The 23,174-nt window shown below is 40.5% G+C and overlaps 1 protein-coding gene across 1 annotated transcript in view; it reads right to left on the bottom strand.

Moving 5' to 3' along the window:
• Nucleotides 1-23,174, bottom strand: part of LOC145434853 (serine protease ndl-like) — a 119,024-nt gene that overhangs the window by 50,684 nt on the left and 45,166 nt on the right. Inside the window, exons 2-3 of the mRNA XM_080312093.1 lie at nt 22,967-23,060; nt 6,666-6,796 (exon numbers count right to left, since the gene is read on the bottom strand). Coding sequence (XP_080168219.1) covers nt 6,666-6,796; nt 22,967-23,060 — 225 coding nt within the window. The remainder of the gene's footprint in view (nt 1-6,665; nt 6,797-22,966; nt 23,061-23,174) is intronic.

Raw genomic sequence — 23,174 nt, 5'->3', positions numbered from 1 at the left:
GCATGGAAAACGCTTTCCGATTCGCAAAAATCCTACTCTCGAATCGAGAAGGAAGCTCTGTCAATCATTTACGAAGTCACTAAATTTTGTCAATTCTTGTACGGTAGAAAATTTACGCTCGTGACGGACCACATACCGGTTTGAGCTATTTTCTCGCCGGACAAGAAAATTGCCGTGATTACAGCGCAAACTTTACAGCGATGGGCACTAACGCTCGTGGCATACCAATACGATTTTCGCTATAAACCGACCAATCAGCACGGTGACGCCGACGGTTTATCTCGCCTACCAAAGTGTCCAGACCCTGAGTTTGACGAACTGGAAATTCGTGAAAATTCGAAGATCGTTCACGCTATTAATCTGGCATTCGATGACTTACCGGTAACTCGCAATGAAATTCGCGACGCGACGCTGAAGGACAAAACCATGAAACTAGTAAAATTATCTATCACTCATAGTAATTAGAATCCAAATAATTTTTCTTGGTTTTCCACTCGCAAACATTCGCTCTCTCTGCACGAAGACATAGTCATGCTCAATATTGATGGTTTTCAGCGCGTAGTAATTCCGTAGTCGCTTCGCTCGCGAGTCTCATCATTGTTGCACGAAAGACATTGGGGTATCGTGAAAATGAAGCAGATGGCTCGACGTTACATCGCATGGCCTTCCAATAATCGCGACATTGAAAATCTCGTTAAGAATTGCGACGCTTGCTGTAAGGTAATGAAAGCGCCTGATCGTCAGTATCGCGAATGGCCAAAAACTTCTGAACTATTTGAACGAATTGGATTTCGCAAGTCCAATGATCAATAAAATGTTTCTTGTCATCGTCGATGCGCATTTGAAATATTCTTTTGTTAAAGCAGTGCTCCCCAACCTTTTTCCGCCCACGTACCACTTCCAGGTTTTATGCAGTGCTCACGTCCCACCTACAGAAGTTACGCTGCCCGAAAGCGGTCAAATATGATGATTTTACCAATTATGACGTCATAATCACGTATTTGACATGTGCGCGGTATAATAACAAATCCCATCAAACTAGGCCAGTGGTTCTCAACCTTTTTGGCTTCGCGGACCCCTTTTGACCTTCACGGACCCTCGCGGACCCCCTCAAGTTTTAGTTCAATTCTAGCTCTATTCTAGTGTAACCTTCATCTGTCTTGTGCAAATATGAACTGTAGGCTTGTGATAAACAGCAAAATAATGATTTTTATTGAAGATAACATCATACTATTTATGTAGAAATTGGTGGACTTTAATTATTTCAAAGCTAATTTTGCTGCTGTATTTATTGAAGTACGTGGTCGTGTCTTGAAAGTCCGCGTCTTCGTTTTGATATGAAGGAGGAGTGCCGAAAACCATTTCAGCAAAGATAGGTGGAGGCTAATGCCATATTAACACATAACGTTTCCAACGATACTTTTGGTGTGATCGCAACATTTATGGCACCAAAATGAAGAAACGCACATTTATGAACATATCACGTCCAGCATCTAGCGCAGTGACGGGCAACATACGGACCGCTGGCCGGATTCGGCCCACGAAGGCATTTTCATCGGTCCGCAGAGAGTTTCTACCGTCAAAGCGAAATCCTAATCTAAAAGAATAGACAAGTTTTATGCTCCAAAGAACGGATCCAAGTTTTTCAACCGGAGAAAGACTGTCATGAAACGACTTGTTTTGTTCTGGTTTGCATATATATTTACGAGCAAACATTTTCGACCATGAACAATTGAACATTAACAAGACAAGGCTGCATACCAATATAACTGGTGATATGAATTTCAGGGTTGGAGCGTAATGCCTTGATAGCAACGAAACACTCCTTGTTCATCAAAAAATCAGCCTTGTCGATAAGGCATCCGCAATAAGAATGCACAAAATCTGATAGCCGAGCTTTAAGAGCAAGTATATCACTGTCCGATTTATGACGAGTGTCAGCCGAAAATATTCGGGTTCATTTCAATATGAATATACTATTTATTTGTATGATAAACTTCTGTACCTCCAAGAAGCTGTTCGCTGCATTGAGACAAATTATAGAAATACTTCAGAATGTTTTATTTCAAACGACTGCTCACTAATTTGATGAGACTGTCAACTTCAAATCGAGAAGGTTTCGCAGACATTACGAAGTCACCCTGATTGATGTTACTATCCCAATATCTTATTTTTTTCCACAAACCTAAATAAAATGTCTATAAACAGCAATATGTTTGTATCAGCAGGTTATTGGAAAGCTGGCAATGGAAATGAGTTTACACACTACGATAGTCCATGTCAGACGAATATTATGATGATATGAGTCATGAGGTTTTAGATGCTGTGGTGCGAAACTACCTCTTGCTTTCTCCAATTAAAAAATATATTAAAAGTTAGGTTATCAACGTTTTTAAAAATATAGAGGTCTCGCGGACCCCCTGAAATTGCTTCGCGGACCCCTAGGGGTCCGCGGACCCCCGGTTGAGAACCGCTGAACTAGGCATTATCAGCCAGGGCTGACGGGATGCATGAAATTGTTTTATTTTCACCACCAGTCAAAAGAAGAACAATATAATGAAAGAACAACAAACAACAAAAGTCAATTTATTAAATGCAATGGTAGCATTTGTTTATTTTCCACTAGCTGGTCGACACGTGGCATACGTTTGCTCACAGCGCAGCGAAAGTCACGAATGGGCGCAACACGTCGGTTTCGTTTTATCGTCTTGATAGTCATCGGGGATGGAAATCCTTCCTCGCACTCACACGTATAAGGGAAAATTAGCAGCTGGAGAATAGCGTGAGACGCTAGCGTCGAGTACGAGGGGGCCATGCTAAGCTAGAAGTTTATTTGAGAACAATCTTTGTGTTCAACCCAACCTGAGCTAATAATTCCCTTCGGTCGAAAAAAAAAACAGAATATGCTCGCGTACCGCCTGGACAGCCTCCGCGTAACACAGGTTGGGAACCACTGCGTTAAAGTAATGAATGCCGGTTCTACCACAACCTTGTGTGTTTTGTCAACGCTTTGAGGGAAGGCTTGCCCATAACAATTATTACGGATGGCGAGCCGCAATTCACGTCGAATGAATTCGATAAGTTCCGTTCTAATTTGGCAATCAGCCATGTCGTATCACCATCTTTTCACCCTGCCTCGAACGGGAAGCGGATCGTTTCTTCCAGACTTTTAGAGATGGATTATTAAAAAAATGCGACGACTCAACAATGTCCTGGGGTCTACAGAAAAAAATTGATTTTTTTTTTCAATAAAGAAAAAATTTTAATTGGATCTGCGGAGTCGTATATTTGTTGTAATTGGAATAAATTTGGTGTGCAGCGTCGTTCAGGGTAACCTGAGAATATAATCAGTGAATGGCTAAAATCCGGGAAACGAAGTTATTTTTGAATAGCCCTACTGCGCATACACCACTGTACTTTTCCTTGTCAACAAGGAACCAAAAGTGCGGTGCAGACTGGTTGGCTATGCGTTGGAGGTCATTTTGGCGGTGTTACAATTTCAACATCCAACTGTTCAGCATACAGGCGCAATAGATTTCGTTATGCCAGGAAGCAGCAACGATTACAGAAAGTTCGAAACATGGTACTAAACTGCGTAGTAAGGGAATCTAGCTGTGTCAACAGATACGATAAGTAATAGGTATGCAGACATTGAAAATCTGCTAGTGCTTCACGGCTATCTGCTGCCGAATATTAATGTTGTTTATGCCTTTGGCATTGTCCGGGACGTCGAGATACCATAATAGAACCCCCCGCCAATTCAAGATGACTGGGGATGGCATCTCGTAATGTCACCTGTATAGGGAGAATGTCGTATCCTTAGTCCTGTGATTTGATCACATGTTGGTATATGACTACTCATAATTAAGGATATTTGATATCATCATTTTGAGTGCTTATATATATGAATTGTCATTTATAAGTTACATGTAAGTTGTTCAATCTTAAGTGCTGCTATTCGATCCACTTTAAAATAAGGTCGCGTGTTACTTAACTAGTCCTCGCGGGTTATCTGTGGCCCGTGGGCGCCGCGTTGTCGACCCCTGTCATACACAATAGCTCGAGTTATAGTCATATATCCAGATTGTTAGTCAGGTCACGTACGAACATGATTCGTCTTGAATTTTTGCGCCGTACGCCGTTAATGTGGTTTCATTTAGATTTGGAGCAATAAAAATAAACGTAAAAAGACACGGTCCTTTTCGTCCATTTATCTAATCATATCCGGGAGTAAAGCGCACTTTTATCTTTTGCCCCAACGTATTTCAATGAAAATGACTGGCTGACGTATCAACGAGGATTACAACGGCTTGTTATACACTTTTACATTGCTGGTGCTAGAGGCAGTGTCCCTAGTTTGAACGAAATTGGGTATCGTGATCTGAAGCATGATATCTACTGCAGACGGTCAACGGTGTCTCGATATTACACGATGGTAGACACAGCTCGTCTCGAGTTGACTTCGTTATATTCGAAATTTCCAATAAACCTTTTTTGTCGAAGTATTATACAAAAATTCCTATATTTGGGAAATCGTTTTCTATCAACTTTGCTGCAGTATAGCTAGCTTTTATTTATCATGGTGACCACCCCGATTTCATCCGTAGAATCCGAGCGTGGTTTCAGCACATTAAAACGCATCGAGACTTTTCATAGAATCGGGATGTGTAAAGATAGAGGTTCGATGTGTTGGATGTGCTCACGATGCTCACTCAACGCTGTTATTCTGGGTATTCCAGATTTCAATGAACTCGTCCTTGAACATTTTGCAACTATGAAATCACGCCGCGCGAAATAGGTCTACTGATACAAACGTTACAATATGCAGGTATAAATACCTGTACTTCATATTTTCTTCCGAATAATTTGAAATACGTAGGCTTAGGTAATCATGCCCGATAATGATACTCCCCACATACTGTGTGTGACCACCACGAAGTAATATTTCCACGACGCCATTTAGATAAAAAAAATATCGCGTGCACCACTTGCCTTGCCACCCGATATTGTCACAAGCCACCACTGCATGACTCTTTTTTGAAGATAGGCGCATAAGTCATGCAACGAAAAGACGTTCGTCTCAAACATAGAATATTCAAATTATTGTAGGCAATGTTCCCTATAATTTTTCACCAGTCTGCGCAAATATGCCAACTCACTGCGCAGGCCCTTGGACAAAAGTGCGCAACCAGCCCTCATAGGGCGATGAACCGAACTTCTGGGGGGCTTCACCCCCCAGACCCCCTCAGGCTACACTGTTTTCACCGCTGCTAATCATCTATGTCTGGTCTTCGCTCAGTAGGCGTTCCGACTAAACGCGCAAAGCGCGAAAATTTTCTATAATTCATGATAAAATCGGTCAATATCATCGGAAATTGCATATATTGCTATCAATTTTAATACTGTCTCTGCTCACGTAGGGCAATCTAATTTACAGGTAAAGCTGATCGAGTGAGATGTGTTGGAAAAGTTAGGAACCCTAAAGATGATTAAACATATTCGGGCGTACCCGTTGGTATAATGACTTCCTTACACCATGCTATTTCGTGACCTCTTATCTGCTATGCCAAAAGACATTGAAATCTGCACATAAGTCACTTTGATTCCACTGCGACGATATGGTGACATACTATGTATTACTAGATGTCAGACATACACGCAGGAGAACGCACTTGACATCAATACATGCAATCGATGTAGGCCTATCGCGTTAAACACTGACGTCTTAATACCGGCAATGCACTCATTACTATCAAGACATATAATCAGATACAATAATACGAATATTCAAGTCTGATTGATGCAAGAACAAAATCAGCGTATGACCTTATCGACAGAAGATACCCGTTCAAGCGAATCGAATAAAATCACAAATTTGTGCTGCTGAGAAGCTGATCCAATGCAACGCCCTAGAGTGCATATAGTTGCTGCATTTCCCGATCAACGTTAGCAAAGGGATGGATTTTTTCAACAATATTGGTGCTTGTACTTGCATATTATCCTATATCACCATACGTGATCAGATTCGCCTGATGGAAGTGATGACTTCGAAAATTCGCGGCATGTAATTGTAGAGTAAATCTTACACAATATTCATGCCACGCGGAGAAGACTATTCGTTAGTTTCGCGCAGTTAACTTCGAGCTAGCCCATTGTTATTTATAACTTTGTTAAACCATGTTATTTCGCCATTCCCACAAAGGATTGCGCTATTGATTTGGTATCAGTATCGCTCACGCGTACGACACCATAGTGAAAGAAAAATATTTTTCGTGAGTCGCAAACGATTGCAAATTCTCATTGCTTCGCGGAGCGCAATATTTGCCTTTTCGGGCCGCACTTGTATAGGCCTACCTCGGTTTTAGACTTCAGCGATAGCACTATTTGCCCCTGACAATGTTCCCTCTCATTTTTCTCGAGTCTGAGCGCATGCGCGGTGCCTTGGACAGGAGTGCGCAACGATTAAAAAAGTCATCACTTCGGTTTTTTTGTGCGCATCCTGAATTTTCTGTGCGCAGAGACCGTTTCAGCACTGAGCACGTGCATAGCTTAGAGGGAACATTGATTGTAGGTATACTAGGTATTTGCAGTGGAAATATTTGAAATACTAAGTGTAAACTGAATTCGAATCGGGTCGGTGATATATCTCCAGTTCATATACTTACTATCTCTGCACAATGACTGTTTTTCCTCTTGGAGTTGGCTGGGAAGGATGCAAAGTATGCTGCTCGATCTTCGTCTACACAGCGTTCCATTTTCCTGGTACGATGCAGCATACGGCTCGTCGGATCCGTCTCTGATAGAAACGTACATAGCGAGTTAAACAGATATACATCGTTACAGTCAGCAAAAAAGTATTAGAAGGAGCAACCAGAATGTTTGCAATCCAAACACATTTTGGTGGCATGGAAGATGTTCTTGCTGTTGACACACTTCTCAAATATGGAATTCGAACTAAGCGGTGAGGCCACACCCGGATCAAAAATTGGGAGCTAGAGGTGAATCCCGCCAAGCGCGAAAAAGTTTCCACTTGGATATTTTGGTGAACATAATCATGTTAGCACGATGTTAGCTTGTAGAAAGGAAGTAGATATTTTAGCGATCCTGGTAATTAATCCCTTCTATTGACCCACTTGAGCTAAGTTGAAACATGCCTGACCATAAGTTGATTCAAAAACCAATGGCCACCACCAGTTACACTTCATTAAGGGACATCTTCGGTTTAATGCCAGGTTAGGTAACCTGTCAGAATGTAGCATCAGTGTGTGAATGGCACGGCTCAATTATGTCATAATTAGGATCATAGCGATTGTTGAAACTTACAAGTTTCAGCCCAAATTAAACTCATTTTGAGTTTTAGAAGCATCAGTTCCCTCAGTCGGCTTCGCGCCTCCCCTAAGATGATTTCATGCGCTTCAAGACGGGCGCGCCACTCAGTTTGGAAACCACTGCTTTGAACGACCTGCAGCGAAACTCGTGTTGACGACCCCACCCTTTTGCCCCCCTTCCGCTGGTGACCTGCCATGCGTTCTCATAGGATCTCTGGTGACCCCACATTTCAGGTATAGGGCTCGCTCATGACCTGCCGTGGAAACCACCAGCGTATGGAAGAGGTATGCGACGGATGCGACCGCATCCCTAAATGTATAAAAAGATTTGCAAATTGAATATTCTAGTTTTGCGATAACTTCAAAAGAATACTCTAATCTTCTTCCTCACTATATTGCATTAGCATTGACAGAAAATTGTACAATATACGTGGAGTTGGTATATATTTATAGTAACAGGTATATTTTTTCGAGGCAATACATTCATTGCAGTATATGTTATTAATTCGGGGACTCTTTGTTAGCCAATTATGGAGTTAACGACACCATGACAAGCGTATGAGCCGAGCATCAAAATTTCCATTATCGACATATTTTGATTGAGGTTTCAGCATATTATGACCGTATCCGCATATCCGCTATGTGATTGATGGATATTGGGCAATATTCCCCCAGATTAGCTTGGAACTCGCATAGTTCATAGTTGGCTTTCGCAGATCTGCAGAAATGGTTTCCACATATTTATGATCTTAGTTTCTGAAAGCTTGAAGAGCACTGTGGCTAATCAAGATATGGTAAATGCCATTTACATATAAATTTACATTGTTGGTAAAGAGTAAAAATGCACTTGGTTCTTATCTTCCACGTGCACGTGCTTCGTACAAACGAACTCAGATTACCTATAAGAGTTTTCTGTAACGATACCATACTTAAGAAAGTTTTGAAAATACAGAATATTTTTCATGTATTAGGTCCAGACAGTTGCAACGGTGTTTAGCGCTAAACGGTCCAACGCTGTGGCTCTTGACCATTTCCTCCCCAGCGCCCCCTTTCCTAAATTTTCATATCTCTGCAAGCCCTCCCCATATATTCGGGATTGAACTAAAGAAGATGTGGTAGCGATCCATGTCCTGTCCAATTTTTCTGGTTTCTTGCAAATATTTAGCGCTTGAATCGCGCCCGATGACCACGAACTCGATTAATCATCGATCTAATAGCTCTATGCGAGATTTTCAGGATCTCATTAAGGTTCTTATAACAATTGTTAGGTACGTGCTCATACCTATCACGTTTGAGCCCAATGTTCACATCCGTTTCGGTGCGTTGTGATTTTGAAAGTTGGAGACGCAGACGCCATATATAATACCTATTTCAAAAGATTTTGTCTAGAAAGGCCCTATCCAGGCTGATGGATTTTTTTTGTTTTTGGGGTATTCATGGTGTTTGTCGACTACTATGGTCATTTACACCAGGCCGATATTCTTGTTATTTTCCGTAACTGCCGACTTATAGCACGGCCCACCTCTAGGCTTTTTGTAAGACACCGCTGACGCGGATGAAGTAGCGAGGAGGAGCCTAGCAGGCTGATGGAACTGTGTTAAGGGAGATTTTGTCATCTAAAAGTATGTGCATGAAGTGTAAAAAACGCATTTTAGATGAAATATAAAGTAACCACGGCGTTTGCGAAAACACTAAACACAGCATCCGTATAGTTGTCGCGAATTTTGTTTCGAATTAAAGATTTAATTTTTCAACGAAATTTTCAAGGACATATATAACTATAGAACTATAATTGTAACCCTAAGACCACCACTACACCTTATGTACTGATAGGCCATTTTTCTTCGCCCCCTCCCCCCTTATCGGCTCCTGAGTGTTTACGCTACCTTGAATTTCGAATCATCCCCAGGGTTCGCTGGCGACAGGGTTAAGAGCCACTGGTCTAACGCCTAAAAGTTGCGTTAGAATGCTAAATTACAATAAGATATTTTCAAACCTTTATTATGAGCCATCGAATGTGATCAAACATGTCATATAAGCGGCAATGAGGTATGAAAGGAACCGGAATAATGCAACCCGATACTCAAATTATATTGGCCAATACTTCCGTGAAAACATACTTGTCAGTCCATATCTCTTTCGACTGAAGCACGACAAAGATTATTCCCCTGAATTTTGCGATACTGGTATCATATATTATTCTTTCAATTTCACCGGCTCAGTCTCTCTCTCCCCCTCTCTCTCTTTCCCTCACACACTCTAGGTCTCACCCACTACTTCTTTACAAATTGCGAAAAGCATGTTAGTAAATCCCTAAATATGACGAAGTAGAAGTACGAAAAATTAGATGTACTTGAGTAAGTACTAAAGTATAGCAAAACTACTTGAATACTTCGAAAAAGTAAGATATGGATTAGTATTAGGATTGGTATACCGATTGGCCAATGGTTACAATGTTTTTTGTCCTCAAACGATTTTGCTAAGTTATTACTTCATGTACTTTTACACTCATTGAGCGTTTTATTTCCTTTCACATAAATATGTAGGCATGGGAGTTTGGCTATAGCTTCCTAAGTGGAATCGGATTAGGATTAGGATATGAATATACAAAAGTTCAGGATTAAGTTCAGGATCACGATTAGAGACTTCGGATTTGGATTGAATTAGGACATCGAATGCTCAAACCCGCCTATCTCTGACGCAAACACGTCAAGAATTACTTCTATCTCATCCGCGTGAGCAAGCAGTGTCTTACGGAAGCCGAAAAGTGAACCATGCTAGAAGTCGACAGTTTCGGAATAAAACTTAGCCTGGTCTAAATGACCATAGTTGTCAAAAACAACATGAATACCACAAAAATAAAACTACTTCTATAGCATGTCCATGCTCAAGTTCAAAGGCAAGATATTACTGTACGTTGGCGGGCCAGATATGAGTGAATAAAGTACTTGGCGGGCAGGATGACAGAATATATCCATTTATTGCGTATTTATCCACCTCTACACGGAAAAATCGCATTTAATGTCAACTTTAAGTTCAAAGCATGAAGACCTAAAACAGTATTTAAACAAATTATTAACCTAAAGAAGGCATCCTAACCAACTGAGCCAATCAGTAAGCTCAGCAGAGAGATGGTGATGATGGTGTTATTCAAAGAATTGTACGTGATTTCTCAAAAGTAGAAGAGAAATTTGTTTTTCGTTTTCACCTGACGTCATACATAGATCCTCTCTTGGTAAATGACCACGTCGTTATCTTACATATCAATCTCGGTATTCAAACAATACATTAGAGGGCTTCAGATCTTTACGCAGTCGAGCGCAACGAGATCGGACAGTTATTTTTTGAGCGTGACTCACGGTCACCGTCGATTACGTCATTGCAGCAAAGGCAACACGCCTTATAATTCGTGTTTAGTTGGCTTTGCCTGGCTAGATGGCTCTCATATTAGTCAAAATCTATGTTATTGATGTTATATGTCTTAATGATCGTACAAAACTAACTAAAGGTGCAATTTGCAACTGTACTAGGCCATTGTCAATAAATATATATTGTCATATTTGATACTTCCCATATGTGCGCAAATTCTCTTTTTTCTTCATTTCATATCAATTTGAAGCATGTTCTATACGTCTAATTTTCGATACAGGCTCATCATTATATGACTGTACGATCAACATCTATTTATTGAAGTATGCAGTACCTTTTTATAACATTTAAAATGGACAATTAAACTTGATGCTGCTATTTCTGGCGCGGTTACCGCAATCTCGAAACTGATACACCCATATGTTCAGTGTTTACCACTGGCATCGGTTACTAATTTAAAACCTAACTCCGTGGTACTGATCTTGTAGATGTGTCATAAACCCCATTTAACGATATGTGTGATTTGCAACTGTATAAGGCAATCAATCATAAGTAGAGCCCGACCGATTATCGGCTCGCCGATAATATCGAGTCGATATCACGCTTGCAGAGAAATATCGGTATCGGCCATTGAAGGTAAAAAAATATCGGCCATTTTCGTGACGTCACAACATGGTGGCAGGGAGTCAAGAGAAGTCGATGAAAGACGTGAGGACGGTCAATTATAAAAATAAATGGCCAAGCTGCATATAGTGCATACTGCATACAGGGCAGTAGGCGTGTCTATCTGAATATTTTAGATAACTAACCACCGTTATGCCCCACTGACGTCATGGGAATCGATCACCAAAGACAGAGAGCAGCTGGATGGATAGTTGTCTGCAGAAGATTTAAATCAGTAAGAGAAATGAGAACTTCAATCATGCTGGACTGACCCTCGTAATGACAGAGAAAAGCGTCGCGTCGAAACATTTACCGGTTCGGTACCAACAGAGCCAATTATACAAGTAATGTATGAAGTCGTCTGACTGAGGCCTGCGGCTGCTGGGCCACCATGATAGGAAATATGCGAGCTTAGAGGGCAAGAAAATCAAGCAAACGTTGAGTAAAGCCAGTAATTGATACGAAAATTTTTGATTCCATGATGACATTGGCCAATTCTGACAAAAGAGTGTAAAATATTGATCAATTGATTGTTGAAAGACCCATGGGGGATGGGTGGAGCAGTTGCAGACGTGGACAATTTGAGTTGTTTTGCACATTCTCATCAGCTATTTGTTAATGATGTGCTGAAGGCTCCAGGTGCATTGTCAGAAGAATATCAATATCAATATTTGGTTAAACCATTGAAGGAAAGATCCCCTGAAAGGGAGCGGTGGAACCGAAATGAAGAAAGATTTCCTGCTGTGCCACTAACTATGCTACCAAGTGAAAGACTGCTCACTGTGTTTAGTACTATATACATCATCTATGGAAGACCACAGAAGTTTACTCCTTGGAGAAAGGGCTGAGAAATTGTGCTTCGTGAACTGTAAGCTGCAACTGCTGTATTGGTGCTTTTGATCAATTTTTATAGTTCCTTGATCCTTTATTTCATGTTCAAGCATATCAATGGCTGTAAAGTTGTTGAAAGAAATGCTCTGGGGTGTTAAATATGGGCCTTGAGCTAGATTCCATATCTTTTGAATATCGGCTGAATATATCGGGGTTATCGGTGAAGGTACTGGATATCGGTCTTATCGGTATCGGCTCAGAAATCCAATATCGGTCGGGCTCTAATCATAACTCGTAATTGAATATATATCGCCTGATGCGATAATGCTCACACGTGCGTTTTTTTTTTTGCGTAATATAATATTGCTTCATTTCGCGCCAATTTGAAACGTGTTCTACCCGACCAATTTCAAAGATATTGATTGTGATGAAATATTACCATCATCAGCTACTCTATAAGGACAACGGTAACTGTTTACAACGTGTAGAACGAAAAATATATTGCTTTATGTGATTAGCGTTCATCCAGGTCAGCAGTGGCCAGCGTTTTTGCTATTTACGGCGGCATTTCGAATAGCCATGTAGTGTACGGTCGCATTTCAGGTCATAGTTTGTAATGAACAAACTTGACTGCAAATACCCAATTTAAACTGTCCAGTCCATCTCCATTTTCCGTGAGCTCCAGATAAATCTATTTATTCATATTTGCTTACTATAAGCCAGGCACCGAAATTGCGAGTGGTCATGTTATGAATAGATTCTCAATCTCAACATGGTCTCGCGAGGCGCGAATTTTTCAAATTCACGTATGAATTTTGACATTAATATTCGTTGTTTTTCCTATTGCTAACAAACATTTACCCTTCCTCAGCCAATGTATTTTCGGATGCGTGCTGTGTCTTTTCAGACTTCGTTTTTTTGATGATGCAATCCATCACTACTTATTCAGTGTAAGGATAATGCTGAAAGAGATACAATGTTCTCTCTGTTTCGTCGGCTTCTTTTAGCGACGACCTTAGAGTGAATTCTATAGATTCACCGTGTCCAAACAGGTAGTCCGCTGGATTCATGGAACCCAATCAACTTTGTATGATAGGTCTTTGTGTCACACATCTTGATTCTCTCCTTTATGATAGAGCCTTTCGTTGAGCTTCCACATATACCCACGAGGAGATCATGGTCGGTGAGGATTTTGACCTCAGGCCCCCATTCAATGAAGTTGTGAAAACTTTGCAGTCCGAAGTAGATAATCATTGCCGCTAGGTCCAGTTGAGGGTATCATGTCTTTTCTGGCCTCGTTGAACGGCTTGCGATTGCGACCCCTTGAGCATTTTCAGGATTATCACTTTGAGTCAAGATAGCAGATATCCTCGAGACGCGGGCATCCGCGAATATGGAGGTTTAAGCTTCAATTTAAAAAAACGCAGTGTAGTATCGACACTCAAAGCCTTCTTGAAAGACCTGATTTCCTTCTGACAAGCGTCCGACTATCGGAATCTCTGATTTCTCCTTGTCATCTCGCGCCAGGGTTGTAACCAAGTCACAATGCTCCGAGACACAAGTCAATCTCAGTTTTATAGTTTTGACTCGAGTCAAGTCGAGTCAATTTCAATTCACCACCAAGTCAAGTCTGAGTCCAAGTCACCCAGCAGAGGGTCGAGTCCGAGTCATGGCATTATGTCTCGAGTCGAGTCAAATTCATTGTGCTGACGGCCCAGTTTCCAGTTAAAGGCTTGTTAAATCCACTTTTTGTAACCCTGTTTGGTGATATGGAATGGTTCGCGAGTATAATATACTAATTTTCGTCATTATGCGCGCAATTTCAAGTACCAGTACCATTAGACGAAATCCCAATAGTGTGGTTGCTTTACTATTCCTCGAATTACAATGAAACGTCGGTCTTGGTCGTATGAGTCTCGAGTCATATGACTTGGTTCGAGTCATGTGCAATGACTCGAGTCCAATTCGAGTCAATACACAAATTGACTCGAGTCAAGTCGAGTCATTTTCTAAAATTACGGAAATGACTCGAGTCAAGTCGAGTCATCTGAAAAACTTGGACTCGAGTCGAGTCATGACTGGAGTCATTACAACCCTGTCTCGCGCAGATGTTGAGTTCTTCGCGATAGATGGGGTATGAAGGCCTCGAATGACTGGATGAAACTGAAGAAAGACATATAACTTCATCCTTAGATCGAGAACGTGAAGCGCTGTCTAGCCCAGAAATTTTGCCCGGGTCTGGTGTGACTCCGTAATGTGAAACCACCATATACCCCAAAAAGGTATTTCAGATTTCTTGAAGATACATTTATTTGGATTCAAAGTAAACTCTGCTTCTGCAATGCGCTTTGACACCATTTCTAATGCTTTGTCGTTTTCTTCGTAAAATTGGACTGTAACAATAACATCTTCGTACATCACGTAGGCTCCACTCATGTTTGCGAATAGCGGCATCAATGCTCTGTTAATTTACCTGACGCGGGCTTGGCACCCAGGGTCAACTTTCTGTATCGCATAAGCCTGTGGCCTGCATGAAAGACGGCGAGCGCCCTTGATTCTTCATCCAGCAAGAACTGATGAAATGCAGATTTAAAATATAACTTGCTGAATACTGGATTTCGCGATAGTTTAGCTTTAATTTCTCCAACCCTTGGATTCGGGATTTTAGTTGCCTTTATGGCTCAACGGAATTCTCACAGGTCAATTGTCTTACGACGACCCCCATCATCGTTGGGGTTGAGTTCTGGATTTGACATCCATGGTGCGGGCCAAACATCGTCTTCGTTGACTTTCTCGTTCTCCAGATACACAAAATGATGTAGGGGATAGAAAGGGATTGGCCGCGATTCTTGAGCTACCGTTGGCACCTCTTCATCAACGTAGAATTTGACGTCGTTATTTTCAAAGTGCCCACTCCCAGGAAGATGGCCGGATACTTTGCCATGACCTCAGCCCTTTATTTATCAACAGCAGTAACCCGTCGTATTGCACTTGATATCGATTTTTCGCAAGCTACATTGAATATTCTGATGCCTAGTTTCTCACTCAGCTTCCAACTAGGGATGGTGTGAACGTCTGTGTGTGTACTTCGGAAATTTAGAGGTTCGCGTTCACAACAGAACCTTGGTATAGGTTGTACACTGTGAATATTTTTCATATATTACAATTTCCACTTCATTACAACATGTTTGGTTCATATTTATTGCATTTCAACTGCGGGCCACTCTATGCATGGCGCTGGTACCATTAAAAATCGACACTAAAGGAGCATGCACCTTGACAATCTAAAATGTTTTACTTGCTCCGTTACACAAGTTTGCTCGAAATATCCAGGTTTTCGTTGGTGAATATTTAGTGACTCTCTGTTGTGAGTTTGACCCCCAATCAAAAACATCACTAGGAAAATACGTAGTCAGCGAATGATGCTTATTCCGTCAATCAATGAAATTGATATCGTTTTCTGATGAAAAAGGCCTAGAAGGCGTACGGGGTGAATCCTGACTTCATATCTTTACTGCATCATTAAAACCAAATCCGTGTGATTGAGGTGTTGGTCACGGGTAAGTCCTCGTCGAAATCGTTGGCAAAGCGACGGAAGATATTGATTTTATGGGAGTATTATATCCTTTAATTGCCTCAGTTGATACATTTTGGGCGAAGATAATAAAGTTGGATCAGCAATAAAGTTGATTATAGCGCGTTCGTCGGGATTCATCAACTCGTGATTAGGAAAATCCGGTCGATCGCGGCGCATAAAGTTAGTGTTAATCTCATGATTTAAAAAATCGGAACAACTATAGAGTTATGGCTATCTATACTCTATAAAAACTGCGTACCATTCCCGATAATGACGGTGCCGTTTGTCTCCTGGGTTATGGCTTCACTAAACAATCAACAAATTATGTATTCCTACCCGCCATTGCAAAGCGATATCCGTATCTTAGCTGTACCTTACGAATTGGACACGACTTTCATTTCGCGATGATGATCATTCTATCTATTACAGTGGCAGTATCGTCATTAGCAGGCTGCTGCTTCATTGTGGAGATTGTGGGATCTCGAAGTTTCTTTCACCAACTAGCAGCCTATATATAACGCATTTACGCATTATGTTGCAACAGATAACGCCACTTGATTGAAAACTCGCGCGCAACCTTCTCCAACTTCATGCGTCGCGATTAGCAGTATTTAATCACACGATTAGCATTCTTTCGGATCACTAACTTTATTATCTCCGCCCTCAGCGACGTTTAAAACACCGAGATGTACTTTGGCATTGTGGCATTATGTGGCCCAAGTCCTCGCTGGGTATCGTGTAAATTAATATAGGCTATCAGTTCATTGAAAGATAGGGTTGGAATTAGCAATATGACGTCACGTGACGTCATGAGGTTCACGTTCGTGTTCACACAGAACTTTTCAAAACTTTTCACGCAAAATATGATGCCTGTTATCCATCATAATAAAGATACTTTGGTATTTTCGTTCATATGGATTTCATGGCACTGTGTGACAATGTTGTTGGACGATCATGACTTCGGAAATTTGTTATTTTCAGAAACGTTTGTAGCCTTGTACTATATTTTCGTATACTGCGATACGGCCAATCAAGGTATCAAGGCTTTTGCAGTGGAAAATAGCATGTCTAAATCAGTGCTGGGATGACTCCAGTCATGACTTGACTCGAGTCGGACGCGAGTCACCTTTTTCGTATGACTTGACTGGACTCGCGTCACATTTGTAAAAATGACTTGACTTGACTCGGCGTATCAGAAATGTGAATTGACTCGTGACTCGGAGCAAAGTTCACGAGTAAATTTCAAGTCATCAAGTAATCGGTGTCGATACAAATCACTGTATGTTACATATGTTCGAATTTTTCGCGAAACGCTGGTGTAACGCGTGGGAGTACTACTAATGACTCATCAACCCACAACGCGCTTGTACAGAACCACAGCCACTGCTAGCAGACCGATATCAGCAAAGCAGACTTTCAATTTAGTAAAGCGAAGCACCCGAATCCGAGTCAGCTGTTGCAGAAATCATTGAAGCTTAGCCGAATAACCAATCAAGAACCGTGCTTTCGTGATTGCCCGCTTTTCGCAACTCTGCTGTCGGTTGCCCGCCCACTCTTCACCGACGACTTTCAAACGCATTTCGACTAATCTTACCGACTTTCCTGCGAGCTTCTTACAAGCCCATCATTGTTTTTAACAATAATCTAAGGAATAAGCCATCGATACGCAGTATTCCAAACATTTTTCCAATTTTGAACAACCCTAGTCGACATTTTTCACGTAGTTGTATAAATTCAAATATTGCGGAAATTTATATTAAAGATTGCACGGTCTACTGGTCGGATTTAACCCAAATTTGGTGTGTAGCGTTTTTCGGGAAGCCCAACAATTTTATCACCAAGGGAGAGAAATTTGGAAAAAAAGTTATTTCAAATTTCAAAATTTCAAATTTCAAAAAGAACGTTTTTTTCCAAACCTCACTCGTCAATTGACTTAATCGTCAGGTTGTCCAAGAAAACGATGCACACCAAATTTGACTGTATTCCAACCAGTCAAGGCCGTGCAATCTTTAATTGAAATTTTTAATTCATTAATAAACATTCAAAAAAATAATCAAAGGTTTCTGTCAACCCCATGGAATTGTTGAGCTGTCTTCAAATACGACGCAAAACAAATTTGAGTCAATTCCGACTGGTAGAAGCGGAATTATTCGAGTTTGTCGTTGATAATATCCGGTTCAAAGATAATCCGACAATTATCAATGAAAAACGCGAATAACTCCACATCTACTTCGGCTTAGAGTGCCCGTCGTCACAGTTACTCTCGATGTTGATAATTTTTAAGACCACGGCCCTTGCTATCGATTTCCATAACTTTCGTGTGCTTTCTTTCGTCTAGTCATTCTCGGTCTCATGTTTGATCCACTTCTTCAATGAGAGTCGAACCGAAGCCGCCCGATTCTTAGGCGCATATCGTCACCAGTACCCGAATTCAATTCATAGGAGATGGAATTCAATTTGGAAATGTCCCAGCGACCAACATCGCAAATGAGTAAATTAGGAACCGATTATAATATGACTTTACTATATAGAGATGAACAAACCTTGCTGTAGGAAAATATTAAAGAAGCATCTATTTCTGAAAACTACTCGGTCACATGTGGGAGCCGTATGGAAAATCGACCAGTCGTCATTGACGAAAATAAAAAGTTTCAATTATTTGATCACAGAAATTTCACGAGTAAAATTAATCTTGAGTTGAAAATAGTAGATACAGATAAGGGATAGAGGTAATGGGATCCACGCAAGAACATTATAACGCACGCTGTGATGAATTGAGTACTTTAACAACGAGAATTTAAGTACACTTCAGTGTGACAAACGTGCGGTCAATTTTAAATAGTTCAAATCACATAGACGAATTAAAGCATGGTAAGGGCTTTAATGTTCGAGCAACCAACAGGGATCACATATAACTAGACAACTTTACTACATACGGAACCACCTTTAATATTCGATGAAATAAACCAGATAACATTGATGTAAAATAAGGTTGGTTCCTGTGAGGGTAATATACGGGAAATATAAGGTTGTCTAAAAGTGGATTTCTCATGTTGCAAGATGATTTGATTACAACAACTTATTGTGATCAACCTGGGATTCGTATGGTATAACCACGCATCTTTATGGATGGAAATCCCGCTTGGTTTCGATGTTGGTCACATTTTACTAACCCATTCCGTTTATCCATCCCACCTAAACACTTAAATTCCACCTGGATAGCAAGTGGGTGTGCTAGCTGGGATCTCAGTTCACCCTAAACTATGACAAGTGTTTTCTAGTTGCTTGACAACAAATCTATTTTTTTCAATTGTGCAACTGAAACTACTCTTTTTTTGTGGGGGGAGGGGGGATTTGTCCTCTTTTTCTCTGAAAAAGATGTAAATGCCACGAAACATGCAAATCTTACGCGGCGAACATCCGAGCTTCGTCATATAACGGGAGCCGAGTCAAAATGTCCTTTTTGTAGGATATCAAAATATGGTAAACCTTTATTAAATGGTATTCTGAATGATGACTCGGAATAAATCTAAAATGGGAATAAAGGCAAAGGATTGGGAACCACTGTCATAGTGGAAGGAACGTCGACTTCGTCAAACTTAGCAGTAAGGCTGGGCATAATGATTCGAGTACTCGAATCTGAATCGACTAATATTTTGGATGATTCTGTTCGACTAGTGAAATAATATTTTTCCGAGTACTGGAATTATACGCTCCTCGCCACTGAAAGTTCATTTATCAACGAGAATTATAGTTTCGACAGTAATTTCAGCTGTTGTAGCCTTGAAACTTGATTGGTCGTATTGTCGCCAGCGAAACAAATTACAAAGCTACGAATGCTACTGGAACTAGCAGATTTCCGAAGTCATGATCGTTCCACAACATCGTTACCAAGTGCAATAAAATCGGTATGCTTTAAAAGATACCAAACTATCTTTCATGAGACGGATAACAGGCATTACATTTTTGGGGTGGCATTAGAGGTCCATATTTGAAATTTCACGTATTATGTTGTGTAATGACATCATCATGAGTGATACTTGATTACTCCACTCGACTCGAGCCATACTACGTGATTCATAATCGAGTCACTCAGTCGATTTGCCAACAACTTCGACGAGGACTTCCAAGCGAGTATAAGATGACGCGGTAGTGGTCTAGGCCAGACCAGACAATGTATTCGGTGTCTGAGCCATGAGTATTATTGCTACGTTGCTATTGAGCAGAGTCTAAAACGGGTCTCTATATTTTCTACCGATATTATCGCATCAACAAGTTACACAGCAGTACCCAACACCCAAGTCGCACGGATTTGTTTTTATGATACAATAAACATATGAACGTTGTTAGATTTTTTACGTTAGACAACGATATCAAATTCATTGATTGGTTGTAGAGGCATCATCCGCTGACTAAGTGTAGTGTGTTCGGCTCTTGCTGCTTGACTGCGGTTAAAGCTCACACCAGAGAGTCGTTGAATATTTACAAATCCAAAGCTGGATATTTCGAGCATACTTTTGTAACAAAGCAAGCAAATTCTTTTTATGCGGCCAGCGCCATACACAAGTGGACCGCAGTTGAAATTCAATACATTTCATCCAAAGATGTTCTTTTGAACTGAAACTGTACTATATGAAAAGGTTTACAGTGAAAAACCTACCAAGATTCGTTTGTAAATATGAGCCTCTAAAAGTCTAAATTTACGAGGTTCACACACACAGAAAGGGCAAACGCGAGCCTCACGTTTACACCATCTCTACTTGTCAGTAATCATGATAACACAGCGAGAGTGAAGTATGGAGATATTGCACCCAGGTTTATGATACACGGAAGTTATCAAATGCAGTAATTACTGTGTTCAAGTGAAACAACACAAGTTTATACCTCGGCGATTGTAGACAGCTATTCTGGTACAGCATGATAAATATGACATGGACATTATGTGTGAGTCAACTATAAGCATTGGGGCCCAGAACGTCGATCTAATTTATCAAAAGTAGGCCTATTATAAGCATTACATCAGCTAGTTGCTGGTAAACAAGCTTTCATGCCTTCTAACAGTTACAGTAGGCAAAATGCGGATAATCTGCATCCAATGTTTACTCTCTTATAATTGCGAAATTCCAGTGTAACAATTGGCTTTTATTATTTATATAAATTTATTAGGTAATATGGTTCAAAACGTAGTTGTTTTATGTGTTAATTGTCTAATTATATCTTCTTTTTCATTTGCTCACGATGCGAGGTGCAACCTTCATTCACACACCTACTTCAATCTAGTAGCGTTAGTTGCGTTAACCTGCCTATAATAAAAATTACGATTACGATATTTTCGTTCATTCTAATATCAGTATTTGTGATATTCTCGTGCAGAAGAGTATTATAGTTCAGCTGCACAATTGATTTTCTGCGATGACGTTATTCGATACGGGGCTTTCGTATTCATAGACGAGATTTTCACTTATAGTCTGATAGTTGGATGAAATTCTACGGATTCGGACGAATAGTTTCACAGTCGCGCAACCTGTCGGACAGATTTGAATCCTCAAGATTCCACACCCGATCATCATTGTTGCCTTCATGTGGAATGGCTCAGACACGGCCAAGACCAAGACGCTAAAAATCGACCTAGGGCTTCACAACAAAATCAAGCTTCATTAAGAGTTGGTTTTTCTGCAATAACAATGTGTAGCTGACCCAGGTTTCGATTCTTTCGTCGCTTAAACTGTTGTCAGCTCGGTGTTGTTGTATGCGGTATTCATGGTGTTTGTCAACTACTATCGTAATTTACAATATGCCAATTTTCTCCCATCTCTATTCCGTAGCTGCCTGCTTGTAGCCCGGCCCATTTCTAGGCTTTTATAAGATGCCGTTTACACGGATGATATGGCTAGAAAACCTGCAACACTCAGGTAGGAATTTTGGAGTAAACCCTTGGCAGACTAGAACCCGCAACTCATTGGTGTTGCAGCTGTGGATTATACCACTATGCTATCTCACCGCGGTGTTGTCTGGTACGTAACTGATAATTCAAAATAGAATGAAGGTGATCGTCAGGACATAATTCGCTGAATTGGTATTTCGGGAAATATATTATTCCTTTCATGGCGATTATGCCTGTCACCCATGTTTAGAGAGTAAAACATTATACTGACGTAAAGTGTTAAAAACGTGCTTGTTGATTGGTGTGTCCTATTTTATGACGATATTGAATTCATGCGGACCGAAATTTGAAAAGTGGCCACGACCCGTCTTGAGTTGGTCGTCAACTAGATTTCAAATATACATTTTAGATCAACAGTAGTAAACCAATTATCACGCCTGTGGCATGGTACATCGTTTACAGTGCTCTATAAAACAGTATGAAGCTAAATTCATTATAAGAGGTGCGTCAGGCTTGAGGTAAAGGACGGTATTGATTCATCCCCTTAGACTTAAATTTGGACTGACAATTGCCATACATTCTGACATTGACGTACATTTGATGGATAAGCCAGTCTTATTTTTCCGGAACAATACCGAGACGACAGGTTGCTCGTCGTCGGGAGAGTCGGGAGTCAACAGTTCTACTATTACTATTGTAAAAGGACCTTTAAGCAATATATTAGAGGTAGCTACTACAAACGAACTAATAATAAATTATTGGATAGTACTATCTCTAACAACATGGCCAGTATGACAAGTTATCGTATGTAGTTTAAAAAATCAGATAGGCCCACGCAATACCAAACTGACCCCCTGCAGTGAAAAATGAATAAATTTCCCCGAAATGTCTTTGTTTTTTTATCATACTAATTGGTAAAATCAATAAACCAGGAGTTTCAAATTTCAGTTTTTGCTATCAGTAACACGCCAATAAATCGAAACCAATATTTTTATGCGAGCATGAACTTGGACAGGTGTATATTTCACTTACACAAAATAGTATTGGAATTGTATGAATCTCCCTATCCTCTTTACACGGCGTGAATAGGCATATGCGAATTGGTGAAAGTGCTAAGGTATTATAACATTCATGTACATAGAATAAAGTACGTCTCAAGTTCCCGTGATGTCAGTACCATACAGAACGCACCTTATGTTGTAAAATTGAAAATCCTACCGAAGCTATACAACAAAGAAATGGCTGGCGTTCTGTTCATGCGATCCAGCATGCGCCGTGATGATAAGTTTACGCTGTTGAATAAGTATACGGTACCTGCATTGCTCATCTCCATCGCAGAAGTAAGTACTAGGAATACATTTCATCGGAGAAACGTGACATTCGAATTCTTCGCGAGAACAAGGAATATCTATAACGAAAATGCATACAATACTTATATCGTTGTCTTATTTCTTTGGGGACAATTTTTTGATTCAATAAACTTTCGATTGAGATATCATTTTCCATTAATGGTTGTCTGTGC

This window comes from Botryllus schlosseri, chromosome 3 (genome assembly GCF_051294905.1).
Source record: "Botryllus schlosseri isolate E-star chromosome 3, Bs_hap1, whole genome shotgun sequence".
Classification (NCBI taxonomy): domain Eukaryota; kingdom Metazoa; phylum Chordata; class Ascidiacea; order Stolidobranchia; family Styelidae; genus Botryllus; species Botryllus schlosseri.
The sequence above is the reverse complement of the archived record's forward strand: the minus strand, read 5'-3'. Positions and strand labels throughout refer to the sequence as shown.